The sequence below is a fragment of the Ictalurus furcatus genome, chromosome 8, assembly GCF_023375685.1.
Source record: "Ictalurus furcatus strain D&B chromosome 8, Billie_1.0, whole genome shotgun sequence".
NCBI classification, from domain to species: domain Eukaryota; kingdom Metazoa; phylum Chordata; class Actinopteri; order Siluriformes; family Ictaluridae; genus Ictalurus; species Ictalurus furcatus.
The window spans coordinates 8,187,633-8,211,060 of record NC_071262.1 but is presented as its reverse complement, the minus strand read 5'-3'; the positions used below and the strand labels follow the sequence as shown (position 1 = coordinate 8,211,060).

Sequence of the window (23,428 nt, the reverse complement as noted above, 5' to 3'; positions counted from 1 at the left end):
TTTCACTATACTCCAAATATATACACTATACACCTAGTTTCACATTTTAATACAATCACCATTATATGCCTTCTATAAGAAAGTGCTGTTTAAAAATGTTCTAGAGCAGCACAAGACATCTACTAAATTAAATAAAGATAAATGTAGCTACATTAGTAACAGCAAGAGACAAATATGACCACGGTTCAAAATTGCCGGTTAATAAAGTGACTGTGTTGGATGGTGATGTTCCCTGGCATGCCATTTGCTACGTCGATCACACAACATAGCAAACTAAACCACCCTGCCTAAATTAAAACCATGTATCACTGGCTGTACAGAGCTTACATTTATAGTAGACTGTTCTTTTTTCTTTCTTTTCTTCTTTTTTTTTTTACTGTTATATATTTTACTATTACTATCTGTATAAGACAAGCCTTTGACCCACATTCGTTGCTGCCCACCTGGGAATTGTGACTGCTTTGAAAAATGGTCACATTTAATAAATAAGATACTGGGGTTCAGAAAGCTCTCTCTCTAAAAAAAAAAAAGCATAATAAAAATTAGGGCAGTGGTTCTAAGGCAGTGGTTTACTAGGACAGCATTTCTTCTAAGCAGTGTAACTCAGAAAAAGATGACAGAAACAGCATGCAGACTCACCCTAGTCTTCCATCCATGGCTGCTGCACCTCCAGGGATGATCTTAGTGATAAAGATTCCTGGATCATCAGGAATATGTGGATTATCAATCCCTCCAGCAATACTGAAGCCAAGCCCAGAGTTTCCCTGTGCATTACAGAAGAAAGTTTAGGTATTTAAAACTAACATTTTGGTATCTTCTTAGGAGATTTGAATTATGACTCTAGTGAGTTTATAAGCACCTTTCTCCTTCGAAGACAAGCATTTCAGCAGACATTTAAAAAAAAAATCTCAGTAACAGGATGTATACATGGCTAGAAGCACATAAACAAAAGCGATGTTGTGCTCTGAAAGGATTTGCACAAAAAGTGTTATTTCAAGGTCTTTCTCTATGATCCTGTCTTCTCTTTTTTGGTTATCTGACTCTCCATCTTTCTACCCATCACACTACTCGTTGTCACACCATGGCGTTGTCACGTGGCTGACAACGCCATGGTCTATCAGACATGGTTGCAAGGCCCCAAAGAAGACAGCAGAGAGAAGATCCACTTTATTATTTTCTATAATTAATGAGGAACAGTTAGGGAGGCTGGCGCCCAAGCCAGAGCAGGCACACTGAGACCCCCTGTCAGTTGTTACACACCCACAGACCTTTTACTGTGTGATCGTAAATAGTTTATTTAGGCCTCTGCATGGAGAAATTCCACTTAGTGGAGCAGCAGCCCTGCAATTATCTTGAAAGCCAAGAGATGCATCTAGACCTGTAGGAGACACACAGTGCTCTGGCATGCACTGACCCTTCTGCAACAGCAGCTGCTGTTTTAGGTGCTATATATTATCCAATTAAAACTTTATTGCTTTATACAAAATGGAGGGATTCAGAGAAAGCCTCTGCCCATTTATTCACTCATACGTTTAGCATTCACTTAAAACAGTTTCTTCTTTGGGACCATCTTGTCATTTTTAATGAGTGCAGCTTGAGAAGTTGAATAAATTATAAATGGAGAAGGACTGCAGTTGTTCTCTTCCTCGAGAAGCCATTTCACAGTTGTGCCTCCCATTCAGTTCAAGGGCTCACTATTTATTGCCATCTAGTGGTCAGATGTGCACGGGTGATTTAGAGAACATGAAACCCAACAAATTGACAAAATCTAATGATGTATAGGAGGTAACAGAATGGTATTCACCCTTTCCAAAATGATTTCTTCATATTTGTACATGCCATCACTCCCATTTACCTGTAATTAACAAAAGAACAATTCATTCATTTACTGTGCTTTCATAATTTGCACATAAGGTTTTATACAATAAAAATTTCTTAAGACATAATGTTCAGTCACTTACAATTTTAAACAATAAACACAGCAAGTACATTCAATTCACTGAAGACTAGAGATTAGAGAAATAATTTGATTATTACTAAGACATTCTAACATCGTGGCTCACTGTTTTGTGCAACTGACTATGAAATTCTGATAGAAACCTCAAATCATCTACTTGCAGTTTTGAAGCTTTGGACAACCAAAAAAAAAAAAAAATTTCTTAACTCTATAGCAACATACAAACTCCAAATAGTCAATGTCTGGCACTCTCCTAGTTCTATGAAAAATTTACTTGTCAAGCCTTCCCTTACAAAGGAAAGCTTTAATGCAACTGTGATGTATAATTACAGACATGTTTGAAAGTTACCTTAACTGTGAAATTCAATCAACTGACTAGCTTCCTAACATTCCTAACTTTTTAGTTGGGATTCTGGTCCAAACAGATGCCAAATATTCATTTTGGTAGAACAACTGTTTCATTACTACTACTACTACCACTTCAGTGAAGCCTTCAATCATAAAATACTCTTAGACAGACTCGAAAACAGGGTTGGACTTTCAGGACTGGTCCTAAATTGGTTTACATCATACTTACAAGCAGGGACTATTTTGTTGAAATAAGCAAATATGAATCAAACAGATGCCAATGACCTGTAGTGTTCAATAGGGTTCAGATTTTGAACCACTTTTATTAAATTTACATGTTTGCCCTTGGCCAAATCCTACAAGTTTATGGAATATCTTACCATAGCTATGCAGACGATACTCAGATTTATTAAAATTTAGCACTCTTACCAAACAACTGTGGCTGCATTGACTATATGGCAGTGCATTAAACGTATTACCAACTAGCAAAACGCACTACAGCTAAAGAATGATAAAACTGTGAGCTGTTTATTTGAAAACAAAGATGAGTAACAGATTTGCTGCCCATTTTGACTCAAATCAAAAGAACAATTCTGAAACCTAATGAAAGCTTATCTTAGTTTTAGCAGTATAACAAATCACTTACTGAGACTATATCTCATATACTATAACTAAATATATAGAACTAAGAGAAACCCATCCATACTTTTATTTATAGCAGGGTTGATTACTGTAATGGTCAACTGAGTTCATATTAAAATGAAAAGAATGGAAAAAATCACCGCAATTCTTAAATCCTTCTGTTGGCTCCCAGTATCTTACAGAATTAACTTTAAAGTACTATTATTTCATTATAAATCACTAAATGGTTTATGAGCAACACATCAGTCTGGTATGCTCAAAAAAAAAAAAAAAAGCCTAGCAGGGCACTCATGTCAGTAGGAACTTGTCAGTTATTGGTGTCCAACTTAAGCACTAAAAATGGTGAAGATTAGTTTCTATGCTGCTTTTAGTTTAATCCAAATTTCAGAGAACCTCAGAAGTGCCTTGATGTTAACTTACAGGGACATTTTACTCCTTTATTCGATTTTAATTGAACTAAGTTAATTGTCTTATATGTTGCAGTTTATTTGCTTTAATAATCTCACTCACAGAAAAGTTAAAGCCAGATAATTCCACATGGCAGGCAGAGACTATTGGTTGTGTACTCAGAGAAACAGCAGATACTTACATAAGGACCTGCATCCAGTGAGTCTGCATTGACAATGATGGGAGGAGGGTTTGCCTGCAAAATAAAGAGATACACATTACCTCAGTGTGTGAGGTTGGCTTCTCACACATACACACTCACACACGCGCTCTCTCTCTCTCTCTCTCTCTCTCTCTCTCTTTCTCTCTCTCTCTCTCTCTCTCTCTCACACACACACACACACACACACACACACACACTCCCTCATATACGCACTGTCAGGAGCAAGGAGAAAATAAATCCACGCCATGGAAACAGCCAGTGTGCCTCCATGAAACATGGTGCATTATAACCAAGGTGTGATGCCGTAGGGAGAAGATCAGAATCAGGACTGGAGGTGTTAGGATTCAATTGGCCTGTAGTTCTCCGTCAACAAACTACACCTATAGCAAAAGGAATATGCTTCTATATGTTTGAATTCCCTACTGGACTACATATAATTCCATTCTTCCATCTTCTTTCATGAAGTGCTACTAAGAGGTGGTAGCATGTGCAAGATAGAGATGGAGGCAATAATATGCTTCAAATTAAGTATGTCACAGACTAACATTTTCGACTACATCAATGAGGTCTCCAGAGAGAGTAAACGAGTAGACACAAAGCATCCCGAGGTCTTTCATGGCATAATAAAAGTAAACCTGGTCTTGTTTTCATCATTGATCTGACTGATACAATGAGTTTTGCTGAGTGATCAGCTTCATTGCAGGTGTTTTTTCTTTTAATTGAAAGGGGGCCTACTACACCTACACAATAGCATTTAGTCGTTTTCTGAACAAAAACCGTTCAAAAGCTACAAAGCAAGATTCCAAGACGAACCAAGAAATTATGAAGATGAATATACTCCAACCAGTTATTGCTGATATAACCTAAAGCTGCTTGGTGTTTCAACATTATTGTACATTAATCTTCTGCTTATCCTTCTTGGAATTTATATCACCTAGCAGCACACTATCATAAGCCACCATTTTAAACAACTGAATTCTGAACTTTAGAAGAAGAAAAAAAAAAAATGAGTACAACAGCAATATGTGGAATTACAGCAATACACCATACTTATACACTATAGACTTTCACCTTTCACACTCTCGTTCTTTGTAATTGCAGTTTCGGGTTTTACAGTATCACAATAACTTCTTCACGTCATGCACAAAGGCCACCAGAAACACAACAGCCCTTTCTTAAACGTTTTTTGTGTTATAGGTTTCAGTTTCATCCTCAATCTCCAATTTCTTGACAGGTACACCAGGACAGGCACTCGCATTCCACACTGAATGTTCTTCCTAAGATGACACACTAAATGTACAACTGCAGCACAGCCTGGCTGATAACCTGATAACATGGATGACTGGCCAAACCAAATAAACACCCATTATTTAGCAAATACATTGCTAAACAATACAGTAACAAACTACAGTGCTTCATAAATGAGCTTCATTATTTTCATTTGTATTCATGTATTATAATTATTAATATGTTCCGATATCTCTGATTAATCTTTTTTAAACAGACAGCCAAATCCATTCTCTGCTAATAAAGATCATGTTAAGACCATGGCACTTTACAGTGGAATTTTCCGAAATACTATAGGAGACATGATGTTTCCTGAAATTCATAGGCTTAGATATAAGCAAACGAAGTATAGCATAAAAATCTAGCACTTTGTTTATAAATAACCATTATCTCATTGTACAATAAGATTTCTTGCGTCACACTTCTGCTTAAGAAACTTTTTTATGTCTTTATTTCTAATCATTCAAACGAATCACAAGGATCTGAGAGGTTTAAGCAACGTGATGCACGCTCTCACTTGAAAATGCAGATATGGACCAGAGCTACAATATTGTCCTTTCGACATAAAATGTTGGAAGGTGTCCAGATGTGGCAGAAGGGTAGAGAAGGACCATGGGTGGAATTAACCAAATCTGGATAAGATTATCATAAATCCCTTAATTTCCTTTTAATTCAAAAACTAATGATAAGAGTCTGTTCTCTAGCCAGCTGTCACTGCTCACATCTCTCCAGCTGCAGTAAAGGAATCAGGGCCATGCACACAAAATGCTGGTTGGGTATTTGATTTACTGCAGCTGCTGCTTATTTAGAAAATGAATTAATACTAGCGCCCATCCCTGACAGCCTTTCCCAGTTGGACTTGGTTACAGACCTGCGGGATTACAATGTGGGCTCTCGATGAACCTTTGTGAGTGGTGGGACGTGCCATATCCAAATTGTTAAATAATCAATGTATTCCCATGGCAACAGCTACCCAAGCTACCCAGGATCCTCCTTTCAGTCTCTCTCTCTCTCTCTCTCTCTCAGTGCACAGTGCTGCTAATGGTGGAATTGGTGGAGGCTTACCCTGGGTTTAGCATAACTGTTTAGAGGACAGTCCAGCTGTATCACATTCACCCAACTTTGTCCTGAAGCTGCTGCACAATAGCCAGGTGAGGGCAACTATCCATTAGACAGCATCTGCAGCTGATGGCATTTCCTGCCAGTTTTTGGGTGTAGCAATACTCCATGTGTAAAAGCGCACTTGACTTTTTTTTTTTTTTTAGAGAATTCTAAAAATACTGATCTAAATAAAGATTTGTGCTTCATGCTTTATGAAAATAGCTACTACAAGATATATCAGTCAACATGTTTTGTAGAACAAAACTACAAGATTTCTTTTGTCAAGATATCAAACATATTTTAGGTAATGGGTCACGTTACACTTGGCCCAGTGTCAAGTGAGCCAGACCAGTATAAATCAGTTTAGTAGAACAATAACACATCCACAACTCTTAAATGTTATAATTTATTAATGTATTAATATATCTGAAAAGTACATTCTGAACATACAGTCAGGTCCATAAATATTTGGACATTTTTAGCTGTCTACCACAGAATACTGGAGTATTAAATATCATTTAAAGACTTTCAGCTTTAATCTGGGGGTATTTACGTCCAGCGGTGTAGGAATTACAGCACCGCCACCGCCCTCTTTTTTAAGGGATCAAAAGTAATTGGGCAAACTAACAATCATAAATGAAACTTTATTTTTTTAATACTCAATACTTTTATTTATTAAATATTTTATACTTGGTTTCAAATCATTTGTAACCAATGATTGCCTGAACCAGACCTCACCAGACACTGGGTTTCTTCCCTGGTGATGATCTGCCAGGCCTTTACGGCAGCTGTATTCAGTTCCTGCTTTATGGACCTGACTGTCTATCACCAGAAAAGACAGAATGCTACTCATTACCAAGAAAACTAAATTTCCAAAGTATACTTCCCCTTGAATCTTTCCACATTTTTGTAGTGTTACAACATAGAGCTGAAACTGACTTAATTGGGATTTCAAGTCATGCATTAGCATTCGTCCTTGCTGGAAAGAGACATAAGATATAAGGTATCTATGTATAAAATGAAAAAATGCTTTCTTATAAAAGGCAAACTGATGCTCATTTGAAGATCACACTGGTTCCTTTAAAGGAGCCACTACCTGACATACTCCAGAAATAGACCTTCAGCATACTACAGTTAGCACATTGGAAGGCAAAGAGACATGGCTGTATGGTCGAATTTTTTAGCTGGCTAATAAAGAATCACATATCATTAGCACATTTTGTCAGAAGCCAAGTTTGTGGCCCTGAATTCAGTAGCCAAGTTTGTGGCCCTTTCAATTCAGTAGCCAAGTTTGTGGCCCTTTCAATTCAATTACAATCCACAAGATGTTTTAAATTTAGAACACAGATTCATAATTCATTAGATGGCCCATGGGTTATAGGTTTAATACCCCTGGCATAGATATTAATAAATGACTATAAAGTATATCCACAATTAGAGTCCAAATTCACACATATTCATAGCACATAAAAAGTTATTCTAATCTGTGACACACTCAGAAACCAAATTCTCAATGAATATCCAAATAATCTTTTACTTATTTGCATCAGCAGTTGTAAAAAAAAAAATAAATAAATAAAAAAAAACAACAACTAATGTTACAGTGTACAGAGCTTAGTAGCCTATGCATAAATTCTACTGTATTTTAACACTGTAATAGTAAAAGTCTTTGCCTCCATATTGACAGTCTTTGCTTTTTTGACAGGATGATCACTTTTACATGACTTTTACATCACCCTGATTATAGAGAGAGGAATCTATTTAGTTTGCATGCTTCTTGAGCTTCAGCCCAGGGCAGCAATAAAGAGACTTAGCGACGGTTGTGTGAGGTGTTCTCATATTGTGTGAGGTGTTCTCTCAGTCATACAGCGATAGATAGACGGACAGATCAACATATAGACAGATAGATAGATAGAGAGAGTGAGTGAGAGAGAGAGAGAGAGAGAGAGAGCGTGTCTTCACTGAGATTTCATATAAGCCGCACTGCAATCCAATCAATAGAGACCCAATTACAATGCACCCAACATCCCATTCATGCTGAGGCATGGTTGCTGAGAAGGGGAGAGAGAGAGAGAGAGAGAGAGAGAGAGAGAGAGAGAGATGAAGGCTAAATGAAGTAGGCTAATCAAATGTTTTTTCGTCCAAGGACAAGTCACATTTCATATACGAGAATGTAGAATTCACAGGATTTAAACTGCATAATGCCATAAATGTGCTATCTCTGTTTTTCCAAAAACAACCTCAGCAATTCCAAAAGTGAAGATGTAATAATTCAGGCTATGCTTTTTGAAGTTACCACTTTCTACTAATGTATATTTTTTGCCGATTGGGGTGATGTCGTCAGCAGCATTTTCCCTTCGTTATGTAATGTTGATGAAGTGTACCCTGTGAACACCTATATGAGCTTCTGAGGGGTCAGTGGTTTGACCTTGAGCTCAACACAGAAAGAAACCCTGAAATAATGGCAATAGGTGTTACAGACGAAGCAATACACAACGTGTGGATTTCGATTGAGGTTTTACAGTCATAGCCAGGCTGATATCTGAACAATATAATGTGTATTTGAAGATGGCGATGCTCTTCTATGTTTCTGATCTCATACAATGTTTGTCACATGCAGCCTGGCTGAGACTGATATGAAACATGTCGACACTGAGTTAATAATCTACCCCACCATGTCTGATCACACTGCTTCCATGCTATTTTAACTACTGCAGCAGCAGCACTGTAATCATCTCTTTCTTAACAATGAGGATGCATCCTCTATTTAAACCGAAATAAATTATTATGCTGCTTTCCTTGTCCAAAGCAGGACCTGAACCAGATACTCAATGACATACAGTGATATATGATAAATTACTGTAGATTGGACTTATGTACTTTCTTTCGTTTCTTTTATTTGTGAATTTTAGAGTACATCGTTCTCATAGACACTACACATGGAAGAGCTGCCAAAACTGGACAATATATTAATGCCTATATCAATTTGGCTGTAATGATAAGGATTTGAGACCATTGCGTGTTGCTTCTCATTTGGCTGGTATCCTTGGTTGCTAGGATAAGAGCACTGTTTGCTGTACTGTGCTGGTTCTGCTGATAAATGGATATAACCAAGAATAGATGAGCTCAAATTTTTCCTTCTGGGTGCAAAAACATATTAGGGCAAGCAAATACACTGACAGTGAATTATACTATATAATACAGGGCTGCACTCTGATCAAGATAAAGTAGTTAAGGTGATGGATTACACACAAACAGACTGTCTATTAGGATGTTTAAGTCATTAATATTTTCTCGTCCTTATTTAATGTTACTAAAGTTTACTTTGGCTAGCTATCTGTTCTGTTATATTGAACGCAGACTGTTAATCTACAGTCATACTTTTCTACTGGTCATTTTATGAGAAATGTTATAATCAGTATAAGTGTATATTGTTTTAGAATTACTCTCAATATTGTGGTCTTGACAAATATTATTACTGAATTAGTCAAATGTTTGCTAACAATTACACACAGACTAAACTCAAAGGCTCAAAACATTATGCCCTTTCAAAGGCCTTCCAGAAAGATGGTTCTGACCCCCTGAAGGCATTGTGGGGACTGACAGAAAGACATTTGGCAGGCGAGCACACAGAAGCAGCTTGCAGGTCATCAAAACACAGAGGGCTTCTATGGGATCTGCTATTAAAACAAACAAGCACAGATGATAGGGGCATGTCTTGCTCTTAGCATGGAAGAAAGGCCCGATCCTCTCTTCCATCCTTCCTGACTTGCCCGAGGGACTAGCTCTCCATCCTTCACTCCAACACACCCACACAGCTCCATTCACTCAGTGTGCTTGTGTTGAGTTTGGCTGACAAATTTGTGTAGGTGTGGAAAGTGATGAAGATTTACAGTAAGTAGGACAACGACAAAAAAAAAAAAGTGCAGAAAACAAGGACTGTGCCACTACTTTCTCTCTCCATAATTATGTAAAATAATTATATATTTTTGTACACACACACTTCCATATGTTGGCATATTTACTGCCAAAAGGTCATAAAATGCTTTTGTTTTAAATATCTGTGTCAGATCAAATATTGCCAAAACAATCTGCCTACCACAGAGGGGCCATATTTGCAGTCTCTTTTGCGCACCTTTGGATGGAAAGAAGAGTCTCGGAGCACAAGCCTACAGCATGTACAGTATATCCACTGAGATCAGAGCTTGCGTTGCTGAAACACACATAAGTATCACACCCACCAATCTGAGATCACACAGATTAACAATTTTCACACAATCACCATCAGAGAGGAAGAGCTGTGATAATTCAATGTACCAAGAACAAAGAAAAATAATTTAATTCCTAGTGAGTGGTATTTCTTTTTGGAACCCAGCTGGCTATGAAAAAAGTGACTTACATAACACCATGCAGAATGTTCGGTTCCATTTAGATTTCATTTGAAACAAACCTTTTTCCATATTTATTCTACACTCACAGTCCAATTTAAAAGGAACACATGTACAACTGCTCATTTATGCAGTTTTCCAATCAGCCAATCATGTGGCAGCAACACAATGCATAACATTATGCAGACACAGGGTCAGTTCATGTTCACATCAACCATCAGAATGGGGAAATGTGTGATCTGTGGGATTTTAACCATGGCGTAGGTTGTTGGTGCCAGATGGGCTGGTTTGAATATTTCAGAAACTGCTGATCTCCTGGGATTTTCACACACACAACAGTCTCTAGAGTTTACACAGTAAGGTGCAAAAAAGAAAAAAAAGAAAAAACATTAAGTGAGTGATAGTCCTGTGGGTGGAAATGCTTTGTTGATATGAGAGGTCAGAGGAAAATGGCCAGTTGGTTCGAGCTGCCAGGAAGGCAGCACAAAATGCACAAAACATCAACCCTTGAGGTGGATGGGCAACAACAGCAGAAGACCATACTGGGTTCTACTCCTGTCAGCCAAGAACAAGAATCTGAGGCTATCATGGGCACAGACTCATCCAAACTAGACAGTTGAAGATTAGGGGGAAAAAAATTACCCAGTTTTTTTTCCAATCGTCAACTGTCCAGTTTGAGTGAGCCTGTGCCCAGTCTAAAATCTCTGATTTGCTCTAATGGAATCTCACAATCCGCTGCTATGTATGCTCACATCTACCTGAAGTGTAGAGGTTTTGCTAGAGGGCTAAAATACAGTGTAGAGAACAAAAGGATCACATCTGGTCACTTCCAATGTAAGTATTTTATTACCAGATATATTTACATTTACAGCAACTCAATCTGTGTTCTCTGTGTACTTTGTTATATAATCTGTGTATGCTGATCTCCAGTCTGTCAAAAACGAATAGTGTTAGCACACTAGCTAAAATGCAGAGCAATAAATATACACACAGGATTAAGCAGGTGCCTCGAATGACTCTGTCTCCCCTGATACAAGAGATTAAATACAAAAATATGGAGAAACTCACCACAAATCAACAATCTTGTTTTGTTGCTTAGCCACTAACCAGGTATCATTTGTCCCCTAGATCAACATCAGCACATAAAGTTAGTGATGCAAAGCACCATAGTACACATGACCCATATGGGAGCGACAATGTCCCATTACATACAGTGCTGTGAAAAAGTATTTGCCCCTTTTCTCTGATTTCTGTTTTTGTGTATATCTCACACTAAATTATTTCAGAAATTAAAATCAAATCTAAGATAAGACAAAGGCAACCTGAGTAAACACAAAATACAGTGATTAAATGATAATGCTATTTATTGAAGCAAAAAAGTTATCCTATATGAACTGGGCCTGTGTGAAAATGTATTTGCCCCTGTAGTTACTAATTCCCCAAATCTATGAAACTACATTCATAATGGGGTTCAGCTGGACTAGAAACAACCAGGCCTGATTACTGCAAACCCTGTTCAATCAAATCAACACTTAAATAGAACTTTTTCAACAGCATGACATTGGTTAAAAGGTCTTAGCCAGTAACGCAATATGCCAAAGTTGAAAGAAATTTCAGAAATAATGAGGAAGAAGGTGATTGAAATACATCAGTCTGGGAAGGATTACAAAGTTATTTCAAAGGCTCTGGGCCTCCAAAGAACCACAGTGAGAGCCATTATCTCCAAATGGAAAAAGTCGGCACAGTAGTGAACCTTCCCAGAAGTGGCCGACCTTCCAAAATTCCTCAAAGAGCACACAACGACTCATTCAGGAAGTCACAAAAGAGCCAAGAACAACATCAAAGGACCTACAGGCCTCTCTTGCATCAATAAAGGTCACTGTTCATGACTCCACTATCAGAAAGACACTGGGCAAAAATGGCATCATTGGAAGAGTCTCGACGTGAAAACCACTGCTAACCCAGAAGAACATTAAGGCTTGTCTGAATTTTGCCAAAACACACCTTGATGATCCTCAAAACTTTTGGGAGAATGTTCTGTGGACTGATGAGTCGAAAGTGGAACTGTTTGGAAGACAGGGGCCCCGTTACACTGGCATAAACCAGAATTCGACTACAAGAACATCATACCTACAGTCAAGCATAGTGGTGGAAGTGTGATGGTGTGAGAATGCTTTGCTGCTTCAGGGCCTGCTTCTTCAGGGCCTGGGCAACTTGCAATAATTTCGAGAAACATGAATTCTGTTCTCTACCAGAAAATCCTAAAGGAGAATATCTGGTCTTCAGTCTGTAAATTGAAACTCAAGCGCAACTGGATTATGCAGCAAGACAATGATCCAAAGCCCAGGAGTAAGTCCTAGTCTAAGCACTAGTCCTAGAAGTAAGTGAAAGACTGAACTACAGTTATCGGAAGCATTTGGTTACAGTTATTGCTGCTAAAGGTGGCACAACCACATTTTATGTTTAAGGGGACAATTAGTTTTTCACATGGGTGATAAGTGTTGGATAACTGTTTTTGCTTGAGTAAAAAATAAAAATAATAAAAAAAACTGTATTGTGTGTTTAATCAGGTTGCCTTTGTTTTATGTTGTATTTCGTTTGAAGGTGTGCAACTATTTAGTATGAGATGTACACAAAAACAGAAGAAATCAGGATCAGGAAATTCTTGTACATGTACAGTATGTCTCATTCTGTTAATTCTTATTTACATATTCTGATAAAAGTATTTCAATATTTAAAGTGATCCGATTCAAATTACTGCACAGTGTTTTAATATTTATCATACCACAGTGTGGCTGAATTCTCGAATCTGATTGGTCAGAAGGTGTGCATTATCTTTGTATAACCGCAAAGCTCAGATAGTAGTTCCAGCTGTAACATGAACAATAGGTTTATATTAATGCGCTCATTCAATGTTATTGTTGCCATAGTAATAGCTCATACACAGGGATGACGCTGTATAGTGGAAACTCCACATAATCTAAGACTAATAAAAAACAGATTTAAAAACGTGGTTGTTTAACAAAGGAAAATGAATAATCGTTCATGTGGTGACTTTTTTGTTGTCGCTATTTATTCAGCATTTATCTAAGGAGTCAGGGCTTTCTAACAGTCACCGTTTTTTTTACAGTGAAAGTCTTCAGGACAGAGGAGTTTATGTTTTCCAGTTTCTTGGTAAAATTACACTTTGACTGTGTTTTTAAGAGAGAACGAGTAATAGAGAGTGAGAACGAGAATGAGAGAGAGAAGATGAGAGAGAGAATGCGATGCTGTGATAACAGGAACTAACTTTTCTTGCGGACGTTCCACAACATTAAATCTCAACAAGAAACCGAGGTGAGACTGTGCACCACTGCAGTACACAGTATGCAGGCTTAAATAAATTATAGGCATATACTGCACAATAAAGCATGAATATTGTATTTTGAGTGAGTGAGTGAGTGATTAAGTGAGTAAATGAATGAATGAGTGATTGAGTTACAAACTTATTTCTTGAGGTCTATCACGCCATTAAACCCAATCCTAAGTTCTTTTTCTTCCTTCTTCCCTTTTTACTTTGTTTACTCTTTCATATTCTTTTATTCTAGTCATAATGGGCCACATTTATCAAGCTGGATACAAACATTTATGAGTACATTTTTAGTACGAGCATTTACATAAGGAATTGGCACATGGCATTCATGTAAATCCCATCAATTTGGAAAAATGTTCATGTTCTACTCGTGCTCCTGAGTGTGTGTAAATTTACACATAAGCAGACTAACTAATGCAAACCTCAACTTAATCAAGTTCAAATCATAGAATTTGCCTGGATTACCACACTTTCATATCTGGAATAGACATTCAGGTTTAAATTGCTTGTTTTTATTACATTTATAGTATTTAGCTCAAACGTTTACACACAACTTTACTAAAAGATTTATAAATGAGTATATTGGGGCGTGGTGACATTAAATATTTCTGAGCTGGCGTGTGATGTGTGCATACAAAATTCTGGCCAATTCAGACCCGACACTCCTGACATAGCATTGACTTACTATTACAGGATTGTGAGGTCGACTTTTTTCATTATTTTTTTTGTACTCCGACTCAATAATCATGGGTATTTGTTTTTCATTTTCAAAAAAACAAAAAAAAACCTTATGCACGGTAGCTTTAATTACTCAAGACATCTATGACTAGCCCTGCATTAGACCCCATTTAGGGTATTACATCTTGGTTTTTAATTTAATAATTCACCCAAGGTAATTACATAAATGACTCTTGCACAATCCATATTCCCTAAGGACAGTTTGAGAGGGCAGTATTTTTAAATTGTGTTTGGAGCTGAGAAGTAATCACCTAGAAGTGAGTGAAAGTTTCGAAATGCTGAACAATTATTATAAACAGATTACAAATAGGTATAAGCATCACTACATATTGTAAGGCACCTAAAAATGATTTTGTTCAATGTAGGTTTTATCTCCTATATTTGCTGTAAGAAATGATTATACATTCTAACTCCAGGCTGTTCCCAGCAAGTCAGCAAAACAGTAACAGAAAAATATTAGTATAATGAGTAAAGTATGAGTAGCCTTTGGTTGCATCATTTTCTCTGGCCCAGGGCATCACCCAACCCACTGACATCATCCTCAATTGCATTTGGATTCAAATGATTACATAATTAGAATTTTAATGGCAAATATTAATCCACAAAGGACCTGTATTCGATTTTATAATATGGATTTCAACAATCTGTTCATAGTGTGATGTGTTACACAAGTACCACGTTACACTGATGCAGAAGATCAACCCAAGACGCTATAAGCTTATTTACGTGCTTGTGTAAACATCCAGAATGCAGTCTCGCAGTCTCTTCCTATTAGGCAGAGCGAAGCTAATATGGAGCTCAATTCAGACTGCACCATGGCAACAACAGCAGTGTCTGGCAAAGCTCCCCTCCTACCCAGCACCAAAGTGGATGCAGCATTAATGTGGGACTGTGTGTGTGTTTGTGATATGTGATGTAGGTTTGCATGATTAGGACGCATGATGCACTTCTCATAACACCCAGGACACACTTGTTTTGTTTTTTTTCAAAAAAAAAAAAGTAAATAGGCAACCACGTCTTCATGCTGTAACAACATCTTAATGGTGTCTATTTTTTTCTGCTTTCCTGCAAGTCACGAAGTCATGATGACTAATATCACATAAACTACTTTTTTTCCCTCCAAATGCAGGGTGAAACACAACAGAAAGATCTACAGTGTGCTCTATCTACATATTTCACATCTACATAGACAAATTAAAGGGAAAGTTAAGTGTGTTAGTAAAGTTGGGACACCACAAGCTGCCAGAGCAGTTTCATGTGCCTTGGCACAGATTCTACAAGTGTCTGGAACTGTACTGGAGGTATGAACACTATTCTTCCAAAAGGTATTGCGTCAGTTGGTGTTTTGATAATGGTGGTGAAGAGTGCCGTCTAAAGACCAAAATCTGTGTTCAAGTGGGTTAAGATCTGGTGATCGTGAAGACCACAGCATATGTTTTACACCATTTTCATATTCATCAAACCATTTAGTGACAAATTAAGTGTGGTAAAGTCAATCAACAGACCTTAACCTGATTGAGCATGCATTTCACCTCCTCAAGAGCAAACTGAAGGAAGAAACCCCCTCGAAACAAACAACAACTGAAAAAGGCTGAGGTAAAAGCCAAGAAAAGAAACACAATTGAATAAACCAACAATCTGGGTATGTAAAGGAGTCACAGAGTTGATGCAGTTACTGCAAGCAAGGGATATGCAACCAAATATTAAGTGTTACAGTATTAACTTTAATTTACTTCAAGACTTATCAGATCCTATACTTTTGCTCACCTATAAAGTGGGTGGTCTGATACAAAAGGTTCTATGTTTTATCTTGTTTAACACATCAAGATGAAAATACCAGGAAATAAAATCTGAAATCCTAAACTCTTGTCTCATATCAATCTTTTGATTTCAAACCCAAATGTCTTTGGTGTATAGCAAAAAGAAAGGAATTTTTTAACACTCTTGTCTCCTTGCAGTTCCAATAGTTTCGGAGGAGACTGTATTACAAACCCAAAATGAAGAGCAATAATTAAAGACTAATTTATGCCTGCCAATTACAAAACGATCAAAGCCCTAAAGCTTATATTTAATTGCAACAATATTTATAGTGTGGACTACTATACAGAGGATGAAATTCCAGTGTAACATTGTGTTCCTGCCTAATTACCATGAAACACTGAAAAACTTTGATAATGCTGCATGGTAATCTAGCATGTAATCTTTACAGTTTACATACGCAATCTTCTCATGGCAATTGCCAGCAGCTGAGACTCTCTGAGACGAGAGATGCACTGCTTAAACCTTATCTGTCTGAAGTTATATGGTGAATAAACATGTCGAGCAGGGCTGCACTGTGTATAGATTTAAACTGTACATTATATTATCTGTTAAAATTCCACTTGGGAAAAAAAATGACATTTGCAACACTCAAATGCTGCATAAACCAACACCAAGATGTCACCATAACTCACTACTGAAACTCACTACTGTTCTTACTCTGAAACTGGCTCTGAATGTTCATTGTTTCATAGAGGGCTACATGACCATGGCTATGATTAAGCATTTCTTTCTTTCTTTCTTTCTTTCTATCTCTCTCTCTGTCTGTCTGTTTATCTATCTATCTATCTATCTATCTATCTATCTAACTAACTAACTACCTACCTACCTACCTACCCACCTATGTCACATTTTGTAGTGTTACAACCTGGAACTGAATTGGACATAATTTTCATTGGGTCATGATATATACAAGGTGCCCGAAAAGTCAGGAACTAATGAGAGTAAAACCCTTATGCTCTATGAAATTTCTCAGCCACTGTATTGTGTGTTTGCAGAATCTTCTCAACATATTTGTTCAAGATTTTCCCACTGGCTCCTGACTTTTCAGACACCCTGCACACTAAATAGCCCATAATACTGAAATGGGGGGAAATGTATTTAATTTGCAAATGTATTTACAAATATAAATGTCAACTGTAAATGTACAATTATGATAGCATAAGTATTTATCCCCACTGCCATAACACCCACAGAAAGCAGTTCTTGTATACCTTGTAATTTTATTTAATGTACATGATTTTAGAGACCGTTATTACATTAAGTAAAAGAACAAAACAAAGAAGAAAGGCGAAAATGGACTGCATCTAAAACAAATGACTGAGGGGTTGTTTGTATATTAGTGAGAAATGGAACTCTGTGCACCTGCGTATGGGTAAATTGCAAAGTCAACCTTCTGTGAATGAGTGGCTTTGAAATAAGGAGTATTCTAGCCTCACAGTCTCCCCCATGATGCTTTGGAATAGTATGAACAAAATTTATGTCTAAAATGTATAAAATTATGACCAGTTCAGCAAAGAATAAGCACTGTTAAAAGCACCTACAGACACCCACAAAACAAAGAGGAGTTAAGCAAAGAGGAGGAAAGCTTTAAGAAGCTCTGTAGTGTTATTGATTGCAATGGATGCAGCTTCCATGATCAAATGTGGGAGCTATGATACAGTTAGGTGCAGATGCACAGTTATTTTAGATAAAGCCTGCCACAGTGTGGGGTATAAACAGTATCCAAAAAGGGATGATGAAACCCCAACACATTGCTGGTCTGAACCTGATACAATGCTTCACTGTGATGATAACCTTTAACTAGTGGGTGGTGGAGAGTGGATGGCATAACACAAAAGCTGTAATTGTGCCCAAAAAAAGGGCTTTTAGTGGCATGCACGCACACCTGTTTTTTCCTGTCATCATATTCAAAGCCTCAAGAGCTGAATCATAACCAGTATGGTTGCACTTCCAGGCCAATCCACCAGAGGTCTCAGTTATCAGAGTTCTAACCTGTTGTCATGGTTACTAATTATTCATGTGGAGGGCAGTACTGTATTGCCTATATAAACCTCATCGCCTCATTGTTTGTTCCAAAGTCTTGCCAGTTACCTAATGAGTCTGAGCGTCTGTTTTCTTTTTTGTTCCTACTTTTGCTTGGACTGCCTGAGATCTATGTATGGAAATTTAAATGCTGATCAGATTTTGACTTGTTTATTGTTTATCAGGATCCACTGCCTTAGATTTTGTGTATCTGTAGACCGTATGACTTTTACTAAAACTCTGCACATAGATCCTTAACGCAGTCTTCATTGTTATGATCAGAATAAAGGAATTAAAGTATGCAGGAAACAAACAAATGGCACTGCCATTCTCTATGTAAATAACACAAACATAACATATGACTGACAAGGTCACAGTGGATCAGACCCTATCCCATGAACACTGGGTGTGAGGATAGGATGCCAGCTCATGCACACACTTATTCATTTCTTGGACAAGCAATTTAGCTTACCTGATACATATCTTGGGGATGTTTTGTGATGCGGGAGGAAACCAGAGAACCCAGAAGAAACCTGTAGTCTTATGACAAGTCCTATAAAGCCTGGACCAGGCAGGTCTTTCAACATGTACAGAAACACTATATACACAATATACATACAGTGCATCCGGAAAGTATTCACAGCGCTTCACTTTTTCCACATTTTATTATGTTACAGCCTTATTCCAAAATGGATTAAATTAATTATTTTCCTCAAAATTCTACAAAAAAATACCCCATAATGACAATGTGAAAGAAATTTGTTTAAAATCTTTGCAAATTTATTAAAAATCAAAAACAAAAAAAGCAGATGTACATAAGTATTCACAGCCTTTGCTCAATACTTTGTTGAAGCACCTTTGGCACCAATTACAGCCTCAAGTCTTTTTGAGTATGATGCTACAAGCTTGGCACACCTATTTTTGGGCAGTTTCAAACTTCTTTCATGTTGTCATTATGGGGTACTGTTTGTAGAATTTTGAGGAAAATAATGAATTTAATCAATTTTGGAATAAGGCTGTAACATAACAAAATGTGGAAAAAGTGAAGCGCTGTGAATACTTTCCAGATGCACAGTATGACAGTGACTACTAGTTATAATATCTGATCTGAGAACCTTAAACTAAGCCTTTATTTATGTGCTCAATATATATATTTAGTTAACCGTGGACAGATTTTAATGTTATCTGGTCAGCTTTTTGATGTTACTAAAACAGAAGTAAGACAGATGGTTTTGTGTCACTTAAGAGAGGGCAAAAACGATTGGTTTTGTGTGTGTATGTGTGTATGTTTTGTATAAAGACAAGATCATATCACCACTGGCGACCAAAGTTTCTCTACTTCTCATGGTCATTGCTTTCCACTCCCATCAAAGAAACTGTCTATTTTCCCTAGTCGTTTTCTCAGGAACAGACATTTTAGCCCTTCTCAAAGTGGATGAAAGCCAATTTCTTTAACTGCGCGAATAAATATTGTAGTGTGCACCTTGTCCCCCCAGTTCCATAGTGCATTTGCTGTGATTTACTGTGCTCCTCTCCTCCTTTATGAGGTCCGTACATTATGCATTAAGAAATGTTTCCAGAGAAAGGTTGTGTTCATTGCCTATATACAGTGTGTATACTGTATATATGGAGCATTGACTGATCATGTATGACATTCCATCAAAGCAGTTTACAGTTAGGTAGGCTGACATAATTACTGATAATTAGCTGGGAAACGAGCTAGATAGCTAACTTTATTCAGAACGATTATCTATACAGACTTTCTAAATATGATCTCTTCTGACTAGAGCTGTATAGTACATCTATAAGTAGAATGATTTTATGAACCATATGTCATTTTCTGTATTATTTCTATAATATTTCTACACAGATGGTAAGACTGATGTAGTATTGGTATAGTAATATTATAAAATAGCTTCTTTTTTTTTTTTATTTATGACAGACTTGCATATTATGATATCATAAGTTTAGGTAGCCCTGCTCCCAAACGACCAGAGGAGTCTAAGCATGCAGTGGTTGCCTTAGCAACGCTGTCCTGGCTCAGTCAATCACATGTCTGCCCTCTGCATTGCTCAATTAATTTTCATAATCTTGCCCTGGAGCCTCTTGGAAATTTGTGCGATGGGATCTCAGGCGCTCCTGTTTATGAAAATCTTTGACAGGATGGTAGAATCTGATTAGTCTTTTGTGTCTTACGCCATGTAGTAATTAAATAAGCTACAATTCAGCATGTTTTTTAAAATGTGATCTTATAAATCAGTTTACGAGACTGGAAACTGAGAAAAAGTTGCTATCCAGACAAAATTTTAAGGTGCACTAATTAAGATTCCTGAACTTCAGTGAAAACCTTAAAAGCTTTGCCAGATTTGAAAGGCCTTTAGAATTTGATTGATTTGATATGTATGTCTTACTGTGGAGAATAAGATAGTTAGCCTAATGTAGAACAGGTAGTATACAGACAGAGACTTGTATGTCTGGTATGACAATAAATGTGAAGTACAGTGAAACTTGTCTTCTTCACAGGTTAAGGGCCTTGCTCAAGAACACAACACTGATACTTAGCAATGAGCTCAAGGTCTTCTGATTTCTATAAGTTGAGGAACAATACTGCATAATTATGTAGCTACAAAGTCTAATGTACCTTCATACATTATTACAATAATAGTTCATGCAATAACACATGAAACGACACAACTTTAGATAATAAACGCTTTAACACTGTCTCAGATCACATACTTCTGTAATGCTTAGGTACTGTACTTTACTGTAAATATTGTGTTCACACTTCAATGATGCTTCAATTCAATGAGATGTAGTATAATGTTAATACCCGAAGTGTCAAATGTTTTTGTACTTTTTGCACAGTGGTAGGAGCCTGAATTACATAGCAACTCCAGTCACTGGAGTTTAACAATGGCTGACCCACATAACATGAGTAACAGAGAATATTAAATAAATGTGAGTTATGAAACTGGACATATTTGTGAATCAATGCTTATATTTCCCACTGTTCCAGCAAATCCAACCTCCTGCATTCTGACTGCTTAGTAGTTCTTACTCATACACAGGATGCCAAGTGGACCTGAAAAATAGTGCAGACACATAGTGCTTTCCCCAAGAATAGTGACAAATAGTGCTTTCCCCCACAAATCCCTTTTACAGACATTTTGACTTGTTTTGCAATCTGGCTTCTCAGTTGACTAATGGGCAGAATGCTTGTTAATAAGAACTACTAGCCGGTCAGGAATAGGAGGCAGGAATAATGAGAGCACTGGACACATGGGTAGGGTAAAAATTATACAGTAACAGAGCTTCTTGCAACTCTTCTTTACTTATTTATCAATTGTATTATTTATCAATTGTATAGAGTCCCCTCTGAAAGTATTGGAAAGACAAGGCCAATTCTTTTGTTTTTGATATACACTGAAGACATTTCATTTTCTGATATTTACATCTAGATGTGTTAAACAACACACAAGTTTTGTACATGGCACTTTTTGGTTGAACCCACCCATTTTTTCAAATGACCATAAATATTGGAACACAGGTGTCAGGTGTTTCTTGTTGCCCAGGTGTGCCCTGTTAGATTGATTGTTTAAACAATTAATAGCTCTGAATGTCTGCTCTTGGTTTGAGGCCTGGGTTTTGACTGACAATACTGCATTTGTTGTTTAAAAAAAGGACAGACCAACATAAAGACCAGAGAGCTGTCTATAGGGAAAAAAGCAAGCCATTTTGAAGCTGAGAAATGGGGGAAATTGATCAGAGCGATTGCTCAAGCATTGGGCATAGCCAATATAACAATTTGGAATGTCCTGAAAAAGAAAGAAACCACTGGTGTACTAACAACCTGACATCAAACAGGCTGGCCAAGGAGAACAGCAGCACTTGATGACGGAAACATTGTAAGAGTTGTGAAGGAAAAAACAAAAACAACAGTCAGCCTTAACCAACAACCTCCACAGGGCAGTGGTGAAGGTATCAGAATCAATCAAGGATACTTCAAGAGCAGAAATAGAGATCATACCAGAAGATGTAAACCAATCAAATTGGGAGGAACTTCATGCACAAGACAATGACCCAAAACATATTCCCAACTCAACAAAGGCTTCATCGGTGGGGGGGAAATAATGGAAGATTTTAGACTGGCCAAGTCAAACACCAGATCTTAACCCAACTGAGCACGCATTTCACCTTCTGAAGAGGAGAAGGAAGAAACCCCCAAAACAAATAACAACTAAAAGAAGCTGAAGTACAAACCCGTAAAAGCATCACAAAAGAAAAATGCAACAGTTTGTTGATGTCAGTGGATTGATGCAGTTATTGCAAGCATGGGATATGCAACCAAACAGTAAGTTCTATTTAATATGGTAAAATGGTCTGCACTTATATAGCACCTTTTAACCTTAGCAGTTCTACAAAGCGCTTTACACCGTTTCTCATTCACCCATTCACATACATACTCACTCATGCAAGGTGCTAGCCTGCCATTGGGAATAACTTTGGGTTCAGTGTCTTTCCCAAGGACACTTTGGCATGTGGAGGCATGTGGGCTGGGGATTGAACCACCAACCCTACGATTATTGGACAACCCGCTCTACCACCTGAGCCACAGTCGCCCTCACCCAATTTACTTACTAGAAATTGGGTGGTATGCCACCAAAGGTCTCATGTTCTAAGTTGTTTAACATATCTAGATGTAAATATGAGAAAATGAAAGCTGAAATTATGATCCATTCATCTATCTATAATCTATTCTCATATTCATCTTTTAATCTCAAACCCAAGTGCCTTTAGTGTATATAAAAAAAAAACAAGACAATTGGCCTTGCTGTTCATATACTTTCAGAGGGGACTGTAGGTATATGACACCTTTTGTGTGGAGGTCCCAAGCTACTCCCAAGCATGTGTTTTAACACTGGGAGAGTCAGTCAATCAGGCAATCATTGAGAAAACATTACTCTGCTAGGTCAGTTATTTCAGCAGTCCAATAAAAAAGGCAATAGAATTATTACCCACTAACCCAAGTAAACTTTTTGGTACTTATCAGCCTTGTAATTGTTAGTTTGATAACATTATGGCCAATGAGCACTCCTGGATCCCCTCATTTCCCTTAATAGTGCAATACTCGCCAAAAAGCAATGGACAGTGGAGCCATACAA

General features: G+C 37.4%; 1 protein-coding gene across 4 annotated transcripts in view; it reads right to left on the bottom strand.

The window, feature by feature from the left end:
* dlg3 (discs, large homolog 3 (Drosophila)) overlaps positions 1 to 23,428 on the bottom strand; it is a 96,186-nt gene that overhangs the window by 40,031 nt on the left and 32,727 nt on the right. For all 4 annotated transcript variants that reach the window (XM_053630509.1, XM_053630511.1, XM_053630512.1 and 1 more), the window contains 3 exons: positions 3,537 to 3,590; positions 1,805 to 1,855; positions 640 to 764 (listed from right to left, as the gene is read on the bottom strand). In XM_053630509.1, coding sequence (XP_053486484.1) covers positions 640 to 764; positions 1,805 to 1,855; positions 3,537 to 3,590 — 230 coding nt within the window. The remainder of the gene's footprint in view (positions 1 to 639; positions 765 to 1,804; positions 1,856 to 3,536; positions 3,591 to 23,428) is intronic.